General features: G+C 49.5%; 6 protein-coding genes across 6 annotated transcripts; 3 read left to right on the top strand and 3 right to left on the bottom strand.

Annotated features, from left to right (window-relative positions):
• Positions 1-26: 26 nt before the first annotated feature.
• EI90DRAFT_3155597 (uncharacterized protein) lies at positions 27-3,045 on the bottom strand. Its single transcript, XM_039066007.1, has 4 exons — positions 2,614-3,045; positions 2,210-2,554; positions 566-2,155; positions 27-518 (listed from the first exon to the last, which is right to left on the bottom strand). The coding sequence occupies exons 1-4, from the start codon at positions 2,785-2,787 to the stop codon at positions 132-134; spliced, it is 2,496 nt and encodes an 831-aa protein (XP_038914558.1). The 5' UTR covers positions 2,788-3,045; the 3' UTR covers positions 27-131.
• A 154-nt stretch (positions 3,046-3,199) lies between these two features.
• On the top strand, positions 3,200-4,047 carry EI90DRAFT_3017482 (uncharacterized protein; the record flags this gene model as incomplete). The annotated part of the gene is made up of 2 exons (XM_039057105.1): positions 3,200-3,859; positions 3,934-4,047. The coding sequence occupies 2 exons, from the start codon at positions 3,200-3,202 to the stop codon at positions 4,045-4,047; spliced, it is 774 nt and encodes a 257-aa protein (XP_038914557.1).
• Positions 3,987-6,167, top strand: EI90DRAFT_1485933 (uncharacterized protein). The gene is made up of 6 exons (XM_039051838.1): positions 3,987-4,072; positions 4,135-4,252; positions 4,305-4,356; positions 4,405-5,618; positions 5,885-5,969; positions 6,023-6,167. Coding segments are annotated over exons 2-6 (1,392 nt in total). The 5' UTR covers positions 3,987-4,072; positions 4,135-4,213; the 3' UTR covers positions 6,025-6,167.
• A 2,450-nt stretch (positions 6,168-8,617) lies between these two features.
• EI90DRAFT_3063843 (uncharacterized protein) lies at positions 8,618-10,440 on the bottom strand. The gene is made up of 4 exons (XM_039060760.1): positions 10,310-10,440; positions 10,123-10,253; positions 9,510-10,061; positions 8,618-9,451 (listed from the first exon to the last, which is right to left on the bottom strand). The coding sequence occupies exons 2-4, from the start codon at positions 10,124-10,126 to the stop codon at positions 8,859-8,861; spliced, it is 1,149 nt and encodes a 382-aa protein (XP_038914555.1). The 5' UTR covers positions 10,127-10,253; positions 10,310-10,440; the 3' UTR covers positions 8,618-8,858.
• EI90DRAFT_1485956 (uncharacterized protein) lies at positions 10,364-11,480 on the bottom strand. Its single transcript, XM_039051839.1, has 5 exons — positions 11,219-11,480; positions 11,120-11,155; positions 10,967-11,059; positions 10,844-10,916; positions 10,364-10,784 (listed from the first exon to the last, which is right to left on the bottom strand). Exons 1-5 carry the CDS (start codon positions 11,306-11,308, stop codon positions 10,546-10,548), a joined length of 531 nt encoding a protein of 176 aa, XP_038914554.1. The 5' UTR covers positions 11,309-11,480; the 3' UTR covers positions 10,364-10,545.
• A 654-nt stretch (positions 11,481-12,134) lies between these two features.
• On the top strand, positions 12,135-13,533 carry EI90DRAFT_3063837 (uncharacterized protein). The gene is made up of 2 exons (XM_039060759.1): positions 12,135-13,123; positions 13,178-13,533. The coding sequence occupies exon 1, from the start codon at positions 12,557-12,559 to the stop codon at positions 13,085-13,087; it is 531 nt and encodes a 176-aa protein (XP_038914553.1). The 5' UTR covers positions 12,135-12,556; the 3' UTR covers positions 13,088-13,123; positions 13,178-13,533.
• Positions 13,534-14,250: the final 717 nt, after the last annotated feature.

Raw genomic sequence — 14,250 nt, 5'->3', positions numbered from 1 at the left:
CATGATTCTGGAAACGCAGTATTGACCTCCAGAATGTACAACATCAATTGTTCTTTGTGTGCTTCCGTAAATACAAAATTGTTCACACTATTCCCAAATAAATGATGGAAGGAAATGGAAAGATAGGTCGCTCAAATTAGTTTCTCAGAATCACGTCCGAGATGAGAAAGAGTGGTACGTAAATTGTTGAGTGACGTAGCCAGCTTAGGAGCGTATAACCCTGGATCAATGGCAACTAGTTGGTGGTAGAGTTTGACGCTTTCCTTGATGGTTGGAAGCGCCTCAGAGTACCGTCCGAGTTTCAAAAGAGCTGTGCATAAAGTGTTGAGTGACTTGGCCAAATCCGGAGTGTAGGACTCAGAGTCCATAGAAGTGAGATAACGGCAGAGTACAACGGAATCGTTTGCTGCTTCATATGACTCCTCGAGCCTTGAGAAAAACTCCAGATTCGACTGAAGCTGAATAAGTACTTTAGCCAGCGTGCGGATGCCATCTTTTGACCTCTGGTAACCAGCCAACTGCACAATAATGAGCAGGTTTTACTAACACAATTGATAATTCATACCATGGCCCATTCAGGGAGTGTTGAGATACTGATGTAGCCTTCCATTCTTACACAGGCTTCCACCCATCGAGTCGCTCGCTGACTAAGAAATATGCCAGCTAACTCATCGGACCACTGCGACGATTCCTCGATTCCATTAAGGTGATAAACAATGTGACGACATGCGTAATGCAAGTGCTCAGACAATTCCTCTGGAGGAATGCGCGGCAGTTCATCTTGTTTGGACAAGTTTTCAATCAGACCTAGGCCCTCCAAGAAGTCAAGGTCCCGATTCAGAATCTCGCCACATCGCAGGGCAATCGCATCGTTCATCATCTGCATATTCACTAGACTGCAACCAGGGTTGATTGATTGGGGATCGACCCGATCCACAATAAACTCGCGGAAGGATTGGTGTAAGACGCGAATCGGAATGTGAAAATCCTCAACTCCTGAAATGAGGGATGCAAGCTCGGCCAACGTATATTGAACAGAAGAACTCAGGAACGGTGACAAAATTGCATCCCAAGCTAAGATAGACAGAGGCTGTTGTGCAACGAAGATTGCTCCCATCACGACTGGGTAGTCGCGCGCGAAATCTTCATCTTCCCAAGAACATTTCTTCAGAATGCTTGTGTACAAGCGATCCATCATTCCCTCAGCAGACACCGCTGATCGTTTGGTGCCTGTGCCAAGCAGTCCCTCTAGTGTTCCCATAGGATCCTTGTCGACCATACGTATGTACCAAAAGATGGTGCTGATCCAAATAAACAGGCCGCCTGCTCGTTCCGAGATCCCCTGTACCGTTCTCTCGTCCTGGAATTTATGCCGTAAATACGGATGCTCTTCCTTTAGCTTTTGTAATTGGAAACGTGTGTATGTAGCGCAGTCTTGCACGTTTGTGGCATCCCAGAGATCAATAACAAGGCGATCAATAGGGTAATAAGTGGAGAGGGAGCGTTTCACGAGTTCAAATTGTCTCGATATGATGAAGAATTTTACGGAAGATGGTAGCCTGGGCACTTCGTCCCTAAGAATTCCGGCAAGGGGCACAAATAGTCCATCGTCACACTCATCTAAAGCGTCGATGATGATCACCATAGGACAGTCGGCAGGCGGAGGTTTATGGAGCAGAGGCGAAGCGACCAATTTCATGAACTGCGTCCCGAATGAAGCTGTCGAGAGACTAGGGTCATCTCGAAGAGCAGAGGTAATGAAAGTGCGGTAAACGGGGTCATGACCTGCCAAAGCTCGAGCTATGCCGCTGAATAGAAAATCAAGCCGAGACCGTTCGCCCGCCTTAAAGGAGAAGTGCATTAACAAGGTAATGTCCCCTTCACTGGCACATCGTTCTGCTATCGTGAGTGCAATCGAGGTCTTGCCGGCACCGGCCACAGCAGTCAACTGCATTAGCCGGTTCTCGCTTTCCCCGGTGTTGCGACACCATGTCATGATACGCTCAATAAGATCAACCCTAGTGCCTTCCAGGCACGCCTGGGCGGGATTATCTTGGGTGGTAGAAGGGACGAGGAGACTATCGAGGATTTCGTCTTCGCGTAGACGACGTTCTATGGCTGCTAACTTGGCGCCGGCTATCAAGTTCGTCCTAAGCTGCATCGGCCGAAAATCAGAATGATTATGGAACGATACTGTAAGGAAAGCTACCTGAAACGATGTCAATGCTTTGTCAAAGTCTTTCTTTAGGCCATCAATCCTCCCGGGGTTTCTCAAATGGGAGTCTGTTTTTCTGATAGTCGATCGTTTCTCTACTTTTTCCCGCCCCTCAATTTCGGACTTAATCTTCTGTAGCGCACTGGGACTTGATGTAAGCACGATATCAAAGACCACCAAAAACAAATCCAACTCATTAAGCTCCTCGACATTCTCCATCCATGGATTTGCCTCTTTCACTGATGTATCATAGGACGTTATGGATGAAACCACCTCAGCCACCATATCTACTACATATTGACCAAAATCAGCCCATTCTTTCTCGCTCTCCTTGAGCTTCTACGTGGGGCAACCTAGTCTGAGCTTCCATTCATGGCCAGGTACAGATCATGGCCAACCTTAACCTCATCGAGGATGGTGAGTGCACTGCCACTCGCCATCTTCAGAGGAGGACACCAATTAGCCGTAGCATTGACGACTTTGAGGATTGGAACCGGCGCGGTGTCACCTCCCGCTGCGAGGAGGTTATCGATCGTTCGCCTGAGGGTCTCAGCTTTTTGCCGCAACGACATGGTCGACAACGGACAAGCTGATGGAGGAGGATGAGCTTTGGACACCCAACACACGTGTGTGCGCCAATGCTTCAGAGCCACGAGGCCTTGGTACAATTATAGAAGGCCCCGCTTTTCTTGACACAGTAGAGCCACGCACAGCCTCTTCAGGAAAGAGGGTCGCACGCTAACACTGTCCTCCAACATTGCGGAGGTGCTTTGAGAGTGCAAACTGAGCACGTCACCTGTTTCTGCTTAGCGGGAGCCTGTAGAGCGGGAAAGACCAATGTCGATGCAACTTTCGACGTCGCAATTCCCAAACAGAGTAAATTCGACGATATTGCTATACTAGTCAATTCTCATCCAGCTTCCTCCTACAGAATATTTCCACATACACCACGCGGGCGTCGTCCCCCATTACCATGCTAGCGTGATGTCTGGAAAAAATACCTTCAAAATCTTCCCCCAACGCAACAAGAGAAACCACCTCATTCCTGGCCCATCCTCACAACCATTGCACCCCTCAACCTCCTCAGAATCCCGTGTTCCTCGGATCAATATCACTTCCTACGATCCACATGGACTGCCGACAGAATCTTATACTGAACCCACAACGACCAATCAGGTCGCACCATCCAATGACAGTGATCCGAAAAAATCGGAATCTTTCGTGGATCGCATGTTTAAGAAGATTCACAGAAAGTTGAGTCTTAACCGCAGCGGCTCTAGCACTTCCAATCTCGTTGAGCCATCCCTGCATTCCCAGCCGTCCAATGATGAGACAGCGCTTCCTCCAGCCCCCCTCATCCTTGAGGGAAATATCAATAATTCTCGTGAAAGATCTGAGACATATTCCACACGCGACAATGGCCTGAGCGTTCTTGCACAATTAGAACGCGGGGGAATCAATGTGCCTCCCTTATTGGAGCCCACGATCATGCCGTCGGCTAGCTCAGGCAGTGATCGAAAGAAAGTAGTCATCGGCGCGATGAGATTGGTTCTCCAAAATGCAGCGTTGACTCTTAAATTTGCCCCGGTTCCGAATCTTGACGCAATCCCAAACTTACTTCTGACGTGGCTCCAGGTTTATGAGGTTAGCTAATCTTTCCGCTTTCGCGATGGATGAGGATACGGTGTTCATTCCCATGTTTTTCATGATTTGTGCAGACCGTCGGTGGAAACGACGAAGGTCTCAAAGGATTGGACGATGAGATCCGAGGGGCTTATACAACGATCTTGCGACTACTCCAACTGTGGACCGATCAGATCCCCCTGATGTAGTCCATCTAATCAAAGGATTTCATTTGTACGTCCACCTTCGTTCTCCGCAGCTCGATAACTTCAATATCTGTGTTGGCAGAGCTCTAGAAGAACAAATACACCAAATCGAGTCCCTTAAGGGCCGGGGGTGACCTTGGCGACCGAAATCTCCGAGAGAATAAGCGCCATGAAAGCGTGTATCAGTAAGGCTGTTAACTTCTTCTTGGTTTGTTTCTTTTCCAAATGCTCGATTCAACTGACTGACATGTGTGGCATAGACGGAGGCGACTACCTTGACGCTCCTTCATGCAATTGAAACATCAGCACAAGGTACGTTGCTATGCCCATTCTTAGGCTTTTCCACCAACACTTCCTTAGCCAAACTTGAGCGTCTTGTACGGGTGGCGGCCGAGCACACTTACGTCAAGAGCAAGTCAAAATGCCTTCCAAACACACGCGACAACACACAAAGATCCATCCTCAATCTCTTAAAAGAAGCCAAGAGCCGATTTGTCTGGTTACGCGGATCTCCTGGCACTGGGAAGACAGCGATAAGTATGAGCATTGCATCCGCGCTCGAAGAGGAAGGTACTCTGGCAGCCTCCTTCTTTTGGGATAAAAACCAAAAAGGAACGGGCCTTGATTCTTTGGAGCGGTTTCCTTCTACCCTTGCTCGCCAGCTTGCGCTTTTCGATGAAGACTTCAAGGTGTTGCTTATTAAATGTCTTACGAAGCCAGATTCGGAATTAGTTCTGAGCCTCGATCCGAAGACGCAAATGAAGACTTTGGTCCTTGAGCCGATGAATGGTCTCGAGGGAATATTGTCTGGGAGCAACAAACGGGTTTCTATCATCTTGGACGGTTTGGATGAGTGCGGGGATCCAGAGGCACTTGAGTCCTTGATGGAACTCGTACTTCTACTTCACGAACTACCTTCGGCCTTCGCTGTGCTGGTTAGTTGTCGGCCAGAGCCCACAGTCCTTTCGGCTTGGAACAGAGCGCGGGGACAGGGTCTTGTGATCCCTTGCGAAGATATGGATAGGATTGAATGGGGTGACAATTTCCACACCATTCGTCGCATGGTGGAAGAAGAGCTTCGGGATTGTATTACAGGTTCCCCTTGGAAACCATCCGATGAAGATCTCGATGTCTTCGTGGGGGGTTGCCGTGGATTGCCTATCATGGCTTCAATCCGGATCCGTGACGTGTGTGTTCAGACTCGCCGCGGGTCTTCTCTTCAATTGGAGTTTGAGTATTTTCGCAGTCTTAGGGAGGTGCCCACAGATCTGAACTGGGAGTATTTACGAATAATGCGACGGGCCTACCTGTCCGATTCCTCACGTATTCGTCCACATGTGGCCAAGAATTATCGTGAAATAATCACGATGATTATTACAGCAGAGTGGAAGGATCTCGGCACGGACGACATATCGCACCTCCTAGGAATTACTGAGCATGAAGTGCGCACAACACTTACACCGATCAGCTCGATAGTTGATCTTCCCGAGTCAAACGAGCAGACTGTCAAATTCTACCATGCGACGGTGAAGGAGTTCATTATGGGAGTTCCCATTGGCGAGGAGCAAGATAAGGTATTCTTTGTCCCTGATGTCAATGGATATAGCATCGGGTTACAGCTTCTTCGATTCGTAAACGATGTGATTCGGAAGAATGAGTTTGATTTCCCCACAGAACTTCCTCTGGGAGATAGGAAGAAGTGGCAGCTTTCTTTGGGCAAGCAGCCACCTAGATGGGTCTTCAATGCGTTCTCATTCTTGTTCAAGTACTTGGACCCCTTGCTACTCTTTTCACGAGAGTCTAATGAACTGAATCAAGAGTTTGAAATTTTTCTTACAAGAAACTTATTCTCATTCATATTAACGACCAATGGCCGATTGGCAATAGCTGCATTACCCTCTGGTTGGTATCAATTCGACCTGCATGTAAGTTTTAAACTAAATATCTATCGCCTGCTTTAATTGTTCTTTGTTTTCAGAATCACAAATCAATGGAGTTGTTGAGCGAAGCGCAGAATCTTTGGCAGCGATTCGACGACGCACCCCATCCTCGTCATCTTTATCGATCAGGCCTTCCATTCACTCCATCATCATTACGGCTCAGTGAATTATATGGCCATTTTTCAGATCCCGTTCAAGTCTTCAGTATATCCGGCGAATTTTCTGGTCGCTTGATCCCTTTGAGCGAGGATGCACACAGGGCCCGAAGGGTCATGGAGACAAAGCTAAGTGAATTGCGTGGCGAACGCGGCCGGGAGGAAACCAATTACGAAATCGAGTTCACCGAGCATGATATTCGCAATGGAGTTGTGACTTGTGCAGCGCTTTCCCGAGATGGTTGTTGCGTTGCTCTCGGCTTCGGAAGTGGAGTCATTGAAATTGCGGACGTTGACAATCGGCGTACAATCTTTCGATTCCAACGCAATCTTCCCAAGCCACCCGTTTGGATTGAGTTTGTCCAAGGTAGCAGCGATAAGATTGTCACTGAAGACACTGATGGAAACATCACGATTCTCGGTCCGAGCACTAGCCCGGTGAAGCTTGGCACTCTCGCTAGTGACTGTTGTCAAGCTGTAACTGGAGTGTCGAACGATGGATCGTTCATCTTAACGAGCCCCGCAAAATCTCAACAAGAATTGGTATGAAAACGTAGCACTCTTATGTATTTCGAGCAACCCATCCGTTCAGCTCCTCGCATCTCCCACTACTCCTTCCACCGCTCAGTCCCCCCAACCCCATTCCAGTCTATCCGTTCCTCAACGTCAGACAATTGGATTCTCTCCTGGAGGCCTATATGTCGGCGCTTATGACATGGATTACGCTTTCGTCTGGTCAACACATTCACACGAGTGGATCGCTCAATATTGCGTGCACGAATTCAAGAGTTGGACCCTCAACGCTGGTCTTGTACCTCCTTGGCGTCATCGCATCCCTGAACCTGTGCACCGTAACCCCGCTGTCCATTTGGTCTTGGGAGGTGCAACCCATGCGCGAAGTTCCGAGCCAGATTTAGGGCATGACGCAAATGAAGCCTGGCTGAAGTGCCCCTTTTACGACCTCTCGCCAAGCAACAAGTTTATGTACAACCGCACTAGAATCTATTCCTCCGCAGTGGGAAGGGTCCCGTTAGCTCCTGTCACCTTCGGACTCCGCGAAAGCCCACTACACCTCTGGTTTAATGGAGATTCAAAACTCATTGTCCCACCCGAGTACCACCCAGTCGGGTGGAGGGCGTGTTCCTCTAGCGAGAAACAGGCCTGGTACGGTGATCTGGTGCTGAAGGATGATGACAGCAGAGACAGCGTGTATTTCTTCCCCCGGGCCGGTAAGGATGGGACTCGATTTCTTCTCCAGGGAAAGCTGAAAGCTCCAGTGGTCGTTGATATTGGCCAAGTCGCTTAGTGCGTCAAATGCATATTCTCTACTTATTCCGCGACTGTTTTCACTTTTCGGTGCATTGGAACTATGGGACGTTGATACTGTTATGTTAGCATTGGTATCACATACCATTAAACAAAGCTGTGCATATAAGTTCTTGAGTTCCAAATGACGAAAAGTCCACGCCAACTGACAATATTCCGACTCGTTTGAAAATTCCGTAGCACCTTGGACTATGCTTTTTGCAACGGTTAATTGGGAGAATCCTTTGCCGGACACACAAGTTCTCGTTTCCTCTCATCGAGCAATCAATCAGGGAGCCCGGAACCCTGAGATGGGTTCGCACATCGACGCGCGGCAGGTATGTGTGATTTCAACGACCTATAGGCGCGAAGTATTTACATATTTTGCTGTTGGTTATATCGTAATTTGAATTTAACGTGAGCCCCCCGCCTGCCACAAAACCGTTCGTCCCAATACATGCTATATACCAGGACGCCGCTCAATCATCTGATCGTTGGAGTGGCGTGGGCATGCGTAGCATGGACAACTCTCAATCGACTGCGGAACGGACACACTCGCCATTGCGCAGCAGCAGCTCTGCCTACGTAGACATAATATTACTCGTCCCAGTGGCGCCAGGATTCCTACACGACGACCCTAAACCAAAGCCGCGAAGAGATTGTTAGTACTTAATTCGCGCACGACCGTGTACATATCATCCATGTCAACATTGTCATTCGTTCACTCGGGTTGAAATCATGAGGCGATGCGTGTGTGTGTCCGAGCCTAGCTAGTCTCAAGGTTCCCTCACCGACAGATTCCGGAATTGCTTCTGATGGTGTTCGAGTACGAGCACAAACTTCCCAGCCGCGATCATATGCTGATATCAATGGTGGCCTTTCGGCGAGGTTGAAACTCGATCGTACGCTCCATGTCGGACAAGGGGCACACGTCTAAAGTGGAACCTTGAGTGTTCGAGTCCAACAGCCATTGCAGGGTACAGCGCCGTCGTCCATTCGGGCGGTATTGTGGACTTCCTTCCATCGAAACCGGGGCACATTGAATGGATGAATACCTTTCTGGTGAATGGTCGCATTCTCCATCCGGATATGGCGGTTGCGAGGCATCTGAATCGTACTGACTCTCCTAGAAAAATTCATACTGGAAATAAGGAGGGGTTGCACTTGTGGATTATCTCATCAATCTGGTTAACAAGCCGGTGCGTAAAAACATTTCCCTGCAGTGGAGTTTAAGGGAGGCAATACGACACACCATTGGCGGCTAGTACCACTAGGAGACTCAACTTATAAACAAAACATACTAATACTCTAACAAACGAGACATTCCGCTATCCGATAAATAACTACGCACCGGAGAGAAACAAAAATCCCAATGTCTTCGAACAACCGGGTGGAACCTCCCCCCTTAACTCAATCAGTGACTACCATTACTGCTGGAACGGAGCATTTCATGTGTGTACAGTGCACTGTCGTGCGTTCCATACAACGGGGGAGCCTCCTCATCATGAAAAGCAGGATCAGCGCCCTCGTCGACAGGTTCGCCCGGTGTGATCCGTAACTTAGCGAGTTCTACCAATATTTCATTCACAGCCATTGAGATCTGCGTTAGGCTGGGCGACGATACCCTGCCAATTTCGCCTGATGATTGTTGCGTAGATGAAGTTGAAAGTCGATCATGAAGGGCGAACGACGAGACGTTGAAGTTTTGTAAAAAGGATGATGGTGGTGTTGAATTTGACATAAGTGGAATGCCTTGAGTGGGTGAGGTTGATCCCACATGTGCTCGATGAAAGTCAGAGCGGGGAGTAGGGGCGAACAGTAACATCTCGGGATTCTGAGGCTGCAGACTGGTGGTGAACTCTGAGTTGGCAGTATCTGCTTCGTTCTGAGTTACCGTGTGTGAATTTCGAATCGTACCGCTTAGTCTAGTAGCTCTGCACCCCTCCGTGTGGAATGCAGAAGGTGGGGCATTGCCTGGCGACCTTTGCACTGTCCTCCTGCTCCAATCTGAAGCCGTAGAAGGGATTGGTGATAGCTGATGATGGGATTACGAAAGCGGGCTTACATGATGCAATGGGATGCGTAGAGTCTTCAGTAGTATGCATCCTCGGAGTCATTGACGGTGGCGCACTATGCCCCGCATTCAAGATGTCCCCTTGCTGCGTGTCCGCACGGCAGTCTGAAGGGAACAATGCACCACTTGACGCAACAGGAGCAGCTTCATTTCCTAAACGATCGGTTCTCGTTTCTCCTGGGGTATCTAGGCCGTTGGAGCGCCCCCCGCAGCTAAAGCGGCTAACGTGCCTGAATTTGTGGAATAGACCCCTGAAAACCAGGCGGCGGGAACAGGCGATGAGAAATACAGCGATACCGATGGCGACAACTCCGCCTACGATCCCACCGGCTATTGCGCCACGGCGGTCGGAAGAACCGCCATATTGTTGGCTGGATGCCGATGGCGGCGCGGCTCTCAATGTTGATGTGGTAGACGTGGATGAGACAGAAGTAAATGTTGACGGGGTAAACGTCGACGAGATAGACGCCACCGGAGCTGTGGGCTCCTGCGGTACATGAACAAACTCTATCAAATTCAAGGTCGTCCAACGATGGCTTTCTGCTACTATGATAGTAAGAGTATGCTGCAGCGCCGGGTTAATGTTCGTGCGATAATAGCGTACGCATTGTTCCGAAATTACTCCAGGGGATGCCGGAAGCATTCCATCATATTGTACAACGGGGTCGTTGTCAAAAGTAACGTTATACTTCCCACAACCCCAAAAACATGGTCCATAAACAATGAGTGCGCTCGCTTGAGAGGCTCGATGTGAGAATACAAAGTCTGTAGGCTGATGCAAACATGCATACCGTTAGTAAAGGTGGCGCTGACACTTGCCCCCAACACGTCCGATGCAAGGTATGTTGCACTATTGATGACGTGGCTTTGAGTGGGGTTGGGATAAACGGAAAAATCCTTCCAAGATAGGGATGTGTCTGAACTGTCCATGTACGTGCTCGTGGTGTTATGCCTAAATAAGACGGTGGCCGGGTGGAAAAAAAAGTTTTCAGCCTGCTCTCAAACCGACCATGGCGGAAGCCGTCACTCACCCGGGTGTACCAGTACCAACGGTAATCTCGGCACGGTCAAGCCTCATGTATGACTTCGGCGGAGCTGCCGTTGTCCAGATGGAGAGATAGTGGGGACAATCAGGGGACAGACCACTGAATAATGCAAGGACCTGGCTGTGTGGAGCCATCTGCTGGGAGTGACCAGGAACGCCGTCAAGTGCTACAGCCCATGCCATCCCTCTTGATGTATGACCGTAGACCGTGATGGCGCTTCCTGATAGGAAGAAATTAATCCCAAAGTCTCGAGCAGCCTTTATTAGTCCAATAATCTACCTGTAAACTCCAGCATAGCTACTGCTCCTTGTTCTCCCGTAAAGAACGCTAATTGTTCATCACACCAGGGTGACTATTGAACATGATATGAAGAGAGCCCCCGGGAATCGATTCGCAACCTACCGCTGTCTGCTTTGGACAGTGCACCTTCCAACGAGTCGAAGGATTGTCATTAACGTTGACCCACCTCCACAATGGCGAACTGGCCCTCAGAGTCTACGTTTAAAATAGGTAAATTTAGCCCCCACTGACTCAAGTGCCCCGAAATACACGTACAAGGTTGAACGTAGCCTCCTGGGCCATAGGTGCAAACTAGGGGAGCAAAGAACGCAAATGACACGGTGAATGGCACTCATATATTCCTCTCATCTTTACGAAGCAAGCAGCAATCAGATTCACAGAAATCGAATGTGTGGCAGTCCGCAAGCGGTAAACCCCCATGCTTCTTTGCAAGCATTCGTTCATCCAGACGCCCAAATCCTAGGAAGTCGAAGCGAGGCCTCGCCTTGACATGTATAATCCACATATGCACTGTGACGCTGCTTGTCCTTGCGAACACCGTGCTGCCCATCGGTACTGCCATACTCCCCGAGGCAGGTACCGTATCGGCAATGGAGACCGGCAGTATCAGCCCCTGTCTGGAACAAATAAAAGTACAACAATGCTAGCCTCTCATTCCCAGGGATCTGAAGGCAGGGCCCGTCTACCAACCACAAACTCCGTGGGGAGACGTGCACACAGAATTTGTTCTTGATTTTTGGTGTGCTACATTGTAATAGACACAGGGAGATGGACTCCCGTTCGTGTGGTTAGCACAGTGTCGATCCCCGACTCCGATCACGACTCAAATCCGAATCAGGATCCCTGAATCCTGAGCATTGACCACGTGCTCCACTGTGAAACTAAGAACGTCACAAGGCGATCCGGAGCAGTGAACAAATGCACAAGCTGACCCCATCTCCGGGTCAACCGGGTTGTCGCCGTCTGAGATCTTACCTCCGCATGAGAGACTTCCAGTATCGGAACCGTTCCGCTGGCGATGTTCGTAGCTAGGTAATCCACGGATCCTTTCAGGGATTTCTTTCATCATGATTTCCCTGTACGCGCGACGACGAGCCTGCCGCTAAAAATTATCCGGTCTCTGATCGCAGCAAGCACTGTAATGCACAGCGTCCTATCACCCACGGAAGTCAAACCCGATCTCGTGCCCTTGTATTTATTCCATGATTTACATGCATATGCATACTTTAATCCAGGCGCCATGATAGTGTGTGCATTCCGAGGCTCCTTGTTCCGATTCTTCGATATTATTTAGTGACACATTTCTGCTGGCACACGCCAACGCCAAAGATGTACACACAACTTTGTTTCTGTCTAGCTCTGTCCCAAGTCGCGCATGTGCACGTTCACCCGCCAGGGCCTCATATGGGTCACCTGAAACTTGACTGTATTATCGTGCGTTTTAGGTTTTTACTATGCAATTGGCTTCCCATGCACTTCCCTTGAGTCTCACCGAGCATATCCATGTTTTCTTGCACTGCGGCTCAACGTTGGCCTGTGCATTGAAATGACGCTGGCGCTGGCATGGTTGGCCGCGCCCACGATCCGCCGTACCCCTCTCCAAGCTTGGTTGGCGTGACAATCGATGTTGCGGTGATGCATTCGTATCGGTGTTGGTTCAGAGACTTCCTCAAGTCGTAGGCTTGAAGTGACATGAGCCAGGGCAACAGCTTGGGTCAGATTGGAAGCGAATTTGATAAGCTGCAAAGGTGTATGCTGTTCGGAGGTGATGAGACGTCTTGGAAGACGACGAGCGGGTGCTGCGAAAAGCGTATTTATGTAACAAGGGACAGAATCAATATGATAAGGTTAGGGGGAAGACGATGGGTACTGGGATGGTTCTTGAATGGCTGTTACAGGCGGATGGAGCCAGACTTATCGGAAGGAGTCAAGCTGCGAGCAATCAAAATCTTAAAAGGGCACCTGATTAAATCACGGCAGGAGAAACTTGGTCATAGTAAACAAGTTTTCTCCGGTACTGCGTGCGTGTGTATCCAGGAGAAGCCTGTGCATGAAGGCCATCAGCGGCCGTTCTTAGGTAGGAAGCGCCGGGAATCCTCGGTCATAGAGGCCAACGGGCTGACAGTCCTAGCTAACACAACAGGGAAGTTAGTAGCGTTCTTGTTTGCCAACCGGCTCGAATATCAGGGTGAGGTAACAGTCGCAGGACACGATCAGTATTGAGACCGAAGCGAACATAGGCGGACCTGCCCTGAATGCCTATGATAGTGGATAGGAAATGCACCACGGAGGATACGAGTGAGAGTAACCCACTGGCTGTGGAGATGGGGATGGGGTGTACAAGGTCAATAATATGCTGTGTTGACCAATCACGAATCGGGGTATTTGCAACAGCCCCTGGAGGCCTCCGAGATATAAAGATGCACCAGAGACCTACCATCTTGCGGCTCCTAAAACCATACGAGTTGGTACCCACAATTTATCTGAGATCCAAAGTATCGAACGAATGGTCACAACCCGCAATGATTCGGTCACAGGGACACTGGTGCTCACAGCGAGAACCATCGCTGCCGTAATGTCAGCAGACCCTAGAATTTGATCCTTCACTTCCACCACATCCTTGAATTAAGCACACAACATAGTCCTGGGTGGATCAAATTTCCATAGAGCGGAGGGAGTACCACGCATATTTAGCCTCACAAAGTAGTCCAGAACTCAAGCTCCCAGAAACTGGGATGGGTTGCCGGAGCAATCCCGTCCAGAGTCCAACTTGGAAAGGCCTCGGGAAGACGTGACAGTAGATCTTGAAGTAAGCTTCAAAAGACTCTGGAAAGAAGACCCCCCGAGGAAGGACGAAAAAAGCGCCAGAATCGTCTTGATAAACTGAAACCCACGCATTATCCTACTACGCAGCCACAAAGCTATGAACGACAACGTATGACGCGCTATATTTCTTCCTTCATGGTCATCTGCCATGAGAGGGGACGTGACATGCTGATCAGCGACTTGCGCCGAAGAGCAGGGAAGGGATCACACGGCAGAATGTCAGATCGAGATGCCAGGGCAAATTAATGTAAAAGCTGAGGCGGGGGCTGGAGGAAGGCGGGGACTGAGCCCTGCGTGTCATGGGGCGTGCCAGGTGAGAAGAATCTGCATGGCTCGTGCCTCCGACCTACGCCGAATGAAGAAGATTTCTTGAGCATCGAGGCGTGTTGGTCCTTGGTCCCGGTGTTTTGACAAATTTAAATGTCTTTCAAAAGGGTATACCGTCCCTAGTATACCCATTCCAAAAAGGACGACTTCCTGAAGTGAAGGTTGGGGGACCTTAGTCGGAAGTGCGCACCAGTGAAAAGAGCAATTATGGGGCCTAGCAAAGCTAGCAATGG

Source organism: Cantharellus anzutake, assembly GCF_015039405.1.
Source record: "Cantharellus anzutake strain C23 chromosome Unknown EI90scaffold_33, whole genome shotgun sequence".
NCBI lineage: Eukaryota > Fungi > Basidiomycota > Agaricomycetes > Cantharellales > Hydnaceae > Cantharellus > Cantharellus anzutake.
The sequence above is the reverse complement of the archived record's forward strand: the minus strand, read 5'-3'. Positions and strand labels throughout refer to the sequence as shown.

Excerpts from the sequence above, each read along its gene's own strand:
- EI90DRAFT_3155597 (XM_039066007.1), bottom strand. The coding sequence starts at position 2,787 with ATGTCGTTGCGGCAAAAAGCTGAGACCCTCAGGCGAACGATCGATAAC. Across the intron at positions 2,555-2,613 it reads CCATCCTCGATGAGGTTAAG|AAGCTCAAGGAGAGCGAGAA; the intron begins GTTGGCCATGAT and ends TGCCCCACGTAG. Across the intron at positions 2,156-2,209 it reads AAGCATTGACATCGTTTCAG|CTTAGGACGAACTTGATAGC; the intron begins GTAGCTTTCCTT and ends CGGCCGATGCAG.
- EI90DRAFT_1485933 (XM_039051838.1), top strand. The coding sequence starts at position 4,214 with ATGAAAGCGTGTATCAGTAAGGCTGTTAACTTCTTCTTG. Across the intron at positions 4,253-4,304 it reads AGGCTGTTAACTTCTTCTTG|ACGGAGGCGACTACCTTGAC; the intron begins GTTTGTTTCTTT and ends TGTGTGGCATAG. Across the intron at positions 5,619-5,884 it reads TTGGCGAGGAGCAAGATAAG|AAACTTATTCTCATTCATAT; the intron begins GTATTCTTTGTC and ends TTTTCTTACAAG.
- EI90DRAFT_3063843 (XM_039060760.1), bottom strand. Across the intron at positions 9,452-9,509 it reads TACGCATCCCATTGCATCAT|ATTGGAGCAGGAGGACAGTG; the intron begins GTAAGCCCGCTT and ends CTACGGCTTCAG.
- EI90DRAFT_1485956 (XM_039051839.1), bottom strand. The coding sequence starts at position 11,308 with ATGAACGAATGCTTGCAAAGAAGCATGGGGGTTTACCGCTTGCGGACT. Across the intron at positions 11,156-11,218 it reads ATCTGATTGCTGCTTGCTTC|TTTGCACCTATGGCCCAGGA; the intron begins GTAAAGATGAGA and ends TTGCTCCCCTAG. Across the intron at positions 11,060-11,119 it reads AGGAGGCTACGTTCAACCTT|ACTCTGAGGGCCAGTTCGCC; the intron begins GTACGTGTATTT and ends TTTTAAACGTAG.
- EI90DRAFT_3063837 (XM_039060759.1), top strand. The coding sequence starts at position 12,557 with ATGAGCCAGGGCAACAGCTTGGGTCAGATTGGAAGCGAATTTGATAAG.